The 5,411-nt window shown below is 37.5% G+C and overlaps 1 protein-coding gene across 1 annotated transcript; it reads left to right on the top strand.

Annotated features, from left to right (window-relative positions):
- Window positions 1–4,219: 4,219 nt before the first annotated feature.
- On the top strand, window positions 4,220–5,152 carry LOC133367778 (olfactory receptor 14A16-like). Its single transcript, XM_061591880.1, has one exon. It carries the CDS (start codon window positions 4,220–4,222, stop codon window positions 5,150–5,152), a length of 933 nt encoding a protein of 310 aa, XP_061447864.1.
- Window positions 5,153–5,411: the final 259 nt, after the last annotated feature.

Here is a 5,411-nt window from a genome sequence, read left to right as displayed (position 1 = left end):
GACCGATTGGCTGATGGGGGGAGTGTTATGGGCAGATCTGGGAAAAAGCGAGAAGAAGTATGGGTCCTCCCACTGCGTGTGCGGGTGCAAGAAAAGCATTTCTTTTAATCGGAAAAGAGCGAACAAACTGGCAAAGTGAGGACTGTCAGATGACAAACCGAATATGGAAAACATGGATTATCCCGCTCTGTTTGGATGAGCCTATTGTCAGGGGTTGTTTCTGGGGATTACATGGTCATAATTCATAATAAAACATACAGTAAGTTTTAATCCCTTTTTCACACACTTCTCAGGAGCCATTGCTCTCTGCATCTCCATGAGAGCACACCATATAGTGGCAATGTCAGGGGGTGCAGATGGGAATTGGGTGGCGGTGGCCGTGATGTGGGTTTTAAGGAATCAATGCCCCCGCCTGAAATAAGTGAGTTGTGACATAGGAAGCTGCCCATATTCCAAGCAGAGCTGGGAAAGATTCTTGTCTGTACCCATATATAGCCACTGTGGATCACTGTAGGCAATTCTGAGTTAGATCAAAGAAGTGTCTGATTCACTATAAAACAGCTTCCTATATTTCTTGCAGTAGAAGCTCTTGTGGCACTCAGAAGGATTTAGTTGTTAAGAATGCTATGCCATTCTCACTGTCTTCTACACATAAACTTCTCTCCTAACTAAGCAAAACATAGATAGTATTTTCCCCTAGTACATCTACAATCCTAGTTTTCAGTAGATTACTAAAACCAAGTCTCAATGGAAATAAAGCTGGTATTAATAAGCCTCCTCCCTCTGGTGGTGTGGATCTCTTACTGACAACGCAGACAGGCTTTTATTGCCTCAAACAGGGCAGGAGAACATTTATAACATGCCATGTATCACCAGTGAAAACTTAATGCCTGCATCAAAAAGTGCATGAGGAGTCAAAATAAATATATGGAAAATGTAAGTCTTTTATCTACATAATTTATCTTCTTAATAATTTAGAAAATGGCAGAGATATTTTGAGATATTCAATATATGTAAATTGTCCTTCTAGGTATTGAGATACATTTTGGTAACAGCACAGTGCTGAAGGATTAAACAGCAGCAGGAGGTTATATGTAGATTAGGATTTTTAAATATATGCAGTATTCAGTACTCAAATGCTCAAAATAAACACTTTAATCACAATGCTGTAGGGTTCTTTTTCATTACAATTAGTTTGGTGTACTGAACTTTTTGAAATTTCAAAGTTCCTGCCATCATCAAGCATTTAGCTTAGGGTACATTATCCAGCACATGTACTGAAGTTATGAAGAGTTGCCCTCCATTAAAAGAGGTAGAGCATTAGACTGGGAAGCCCAAGATGAAGAGAAGGTGCACGGAGACTAAATTGTCAGTGAGCACAAGATTCAAGACTGTATGTAAAACAGGGCTGAAGAACCTGTCACCTTTCAGGCGATTTCTAACAATGCTGGCTGAGGATGATGGGAGTGGGTATCCATTCACAAGTTCCCCATCCTTGTTGCAGAATATGCTTAGTGCTTACACATCATAGAGGTTAGGCAGGCACCTTAGATTGCAAGTTCCATGTCTTTTGGTATATTGTAAATAAGTGTTTTGCCTCTGTTCTTAAACTGAAGATTGTCTTTAAATTATAGAATCTGGCAGTTACTAAGCTTTGAAGCCTAAGTAGTCTGAAAGGCTCTGCAAAAGAGCAAGTCTGTAAACAAAGTCTTGCCACAGTCTTCTTGCCATTCTGTTTTGTTACCATTCATGCAGTGTGGGAAATCCTGTCTGTAAGGGTGAGAATATGTGACTGTGTGAGATATGCCTGTCTGCTCATATATGCATGGATTGAGAATTAAGTGGTGGTGCCATTACAGGTGTGGAGACTATAAGATGCCCATATTCAAGTACTGGAACCTATAAGTACAGCCCAAGAATCTGGATGTTTAAAATATCAAAATACATCTAAACTGGATGAGCAAAAGACATTCATGCTGAGGAAGAGCTGGTGAGTCTCATATCTCTTGCCTAGTTCTCATGATAACACAACATCAGAACTTTTGGCTATATTGTATCACTGCTTTTATTTTGTCTGTTTCATGTTGATCATTTACAACTTAACATTTTGACTCTACCGAGTCTTGTAGCACATTAAAAGTGACAAAAAATATTATTACGTTCTAAGCTTTCATAGACTAGTCTCCACTTAATTAGATGCACAGAACCTGCATGTAGTGATAAAGCTATAGCCCACAAAAAACTTCATTCACCCAATTTCATTTTCACTTTTAGTCAGGCTTTAATATAAAGTGCCCAAACTAAACACTAGATGCCCATCTTCTCCACATTACTTTTCTTTCAGTAGTATGAGAAATAAGATTTAGAGAATTTGGTCCCTCTTTTGTGTACATATTTATATATTAACTAAGCACAAAGACTGATTCAGTGGAGTTTCCATTTCACAATCCAGCTTGTTCTTCACAAAAACAAACAAAGCATTATATCCCCTTTTCAAATTTATTAAGTAAAATTTGAACATCCTTCATGCTTAAAATAACATTGATCATACTCACTGGTATGCATCATTTATCAGTTATCAGTCTTTTTGGTAGAAAATCTGTGCTCTGCCCACTTTTTCCTTTAGTGCCTATTCTATAAGCACGATAGTTATCTCGTGTTTCTTCCATCCAGTTCACATTAATTTACCCAACCCCTCCAAACAAAATCATATTGCTGTCAAGATAATGGGTTATATTCAGCTAAACCTTTCTCAGAATAGACTAACTGAATTTAATAAACCCAACGAGACATGCTCATTAACTTCAATGGGTGTACACTGAGGAGGACTAGCAATGAATCCCACCAAATACTTCATAATACTGTGTTCTGCCAAATCTCTTTTATCAGCTTCTGCTATGTTTTTCCCCACCTGACCTTTTCTCATATCCAATGACATTATTTAATTGAGACAAGATTGATTTGAACTGGTTTGCAAAGTTAAAGTCAAAATTAAGAATTAGTAATCTGGCAAACTATTCATTGTTGCAATCAGACCCATCTATAATAATTTCTATTTCAACTACCTGGATAGATTTTGTTTCATCTTTGAAATATCATAAAGAAATATACAAGAAATGTGTTTTTCAAATAGTGATGCAATTAGATCACTTGTGAGCTCAGTGCCCAACAAGGATTCAGAGCTGAATTAATTTATGCTCCTGTGTGGGTTTGAATGGGAAAGAAAAAAAGAGTGCATCAGAGTGGTTTTTAATATGATTATTTTAGCAACAGAACTGGGAGCGTTATAAGACTAAAATGAACTCAATATTGGGAGAGTCTTGATACTTCTGGTACAGGACAAGAATAACTGGTGACTCTGGCTTGCATGGGATAGTATTAGCTGTGCTGTTAGTTTCATGACAAACAAGCTTATTATGAATTGTTCTGGAACACAAACTGCAATCATACATGCAGCTAGGCCACCTGACATTAGCTATAAGATATATATTTTTAAATTCACATTTTAACAAAAGCCTACCTAAGTTTCAGTACAATTCTCCAAACAGAAAATGTACACAAAAAAGTGGATTAGGGAAATGTGTGCAAAAATGCATAAATAAATGAAAATAAATTAGAAAGCACATTATAGTAGGGATAATTATTTGCAAAACTGTGCATATTAGGAGTGATGTGCATGGAAAAGCTTACAAATTTTAATGTAGACTTTCCTTTAAAAATTGCAAATTATGCAGAAAACAATAATATATATTTAAGCCTGGACAAATGAGAAAAAAACTGGTATGTGACAGATTTATTCATTCCTGCTTGAATCTCCTTGAAGTTCATAAGATATAAGAAACTTCATAACACTGAAAAAAGCCCTTCTTCACTGAAAGAGTGTTGCAGTAATGTTGGAGAGCGTCAATTACAAATTTTGTATTATGTCACCTCCAAATTTCCCCAACTCCTGAACAAGAGTCCTATTCTAGAGTCCCATTCTCTGGTAACTGAGGGCTTCATTATAAAGGGTATTTAGCTAAGGAGTACTCCTGACATAAAAATTAATTTGAAGAATCAAAGTATTTACCAAGACCATATTTTTATCCCTTTTTTCCTCCTCCTCCAAGTTTCTCCGAAATTAAGTAAATATTTGTTGGTAAATTAGGCTACAAAGCTAACAGTTTCCTTTCTGCATTCTTCCAGAGCTGGCAAGCATCTTAGTCATACATTTCTAAATATGGATAATGGATCCTCCTTTTATGAATTTCTGCTCTTTGAATTCTCAGAAATTCGGGAACTGCAGATTCTACACTTTCTTCTGTTCCTCATATTGTACCTAGCAATTGTAACAGGAAATCTTCTAATCATCGCTGCTGTCACTTTTGACCACCACCTACACACACCTATGTACTTCTTCCTGATGAACTTGGCCATCCAGGACCTTGGCTCTGTTTCTGTCATTATACCCAAAGCCATGGCCAATTCTTTCAACAATACCAGAAACATTTCCTATTTTGGATGTGTGGCTCAAGTTTTCTCTTTTGTCTTCTTTGCAGTATCTGATATCTTTCTCCTCACTGTTATGGCATATGATCGGTATGTTGCAATTTGCAATCCTTTACGATATGAAATGGTGATGAACAGGCAAGCCTGCACACATATGGTTGCTGGTGTTTGGATCATTGGCCTTTTCTATGGGGTAATGCACACTGGAGGTACCTTCTCTGTCACTTTTTGCTCCAATATGGTCAATCAGTTCTACTGTGATATTCCACAATTGCTAAAACTCTCCTGCTCTGACTCATACTTAACTGAAGTTGTCATTCTTGCAATCGGTGTGACTATAGAGTTTGGGTGTTTTGTCTTCACCATTGTAACTTACGTGCTGATCTTCACTGCAGTGCTGAGAATCCCATCTGTCCAGGGCAGGAAAAAGGCCTTCTCCACCTGCCTGCCACACCTCATTGTGTTTTCTATATTTGTATTCACTATATGGTTTGCCTATCTGAGACCTCCTTCTAATACTCCATCTGATCTGGATTTGGCATTAACTATGATATACACCTTTGTTCCACCCATGTTAAATCCAATTATCTATAGCATGAGAAACAAAGAGATCAAGGTTGCCCTAGCAAAGCTATTAGCTGCTGTGTCCTCTTTTTATGTGTAACTGTGGATCTTGGGTTTGCTTAATTACCGTCCTTTATGTGGAAGAAAGTAAAGACAAACAAATAAAAATACTTCAACCAGGTAAGGAGGCAAAACTTGGCTTTATCGTTCCAGAATCTGTTGACTTTTGTATTGGGAGAGTTTGAGACCACATAAATAGTGACCTTCAGCTATTGTGCTATGTAAATTTTGAGGCTGTGCACCAGATTCAGCTGAGTCTCAAACTGAGTTGAGGTGCTTTGGAGGGATCCAAGTACAGG

This window comes from Rhineura floridana, chromosome 11 (genome assembly GCF_030035675.1).
Source record: "Rhineura floridana isolate rRhiFlo1 chromosome 11, rRhiFlo1.hap2, whole genome shotgun sequence".
Taxonomy (NCBI): Eukaryota; Metazoa; Chordata; class Lepidosauria; order Squamata; family Rhineuridae; genus Rhineura; species Rhineura floridana.
The sequence above is the reverse complement of the archived record's forward strand: the minus strand, read 5'-3'. Positions and strand labels throughout refer to the sequence as shown.

Coding starts and splice junctions, on each gene's coding strand:
- LOC133367778 (XM_061591880.1), top strand. CDS start 4,220: ATGGATAATGGATCCTCCTTTTATGAATTTCTGCTCTTTGAATTCTCA.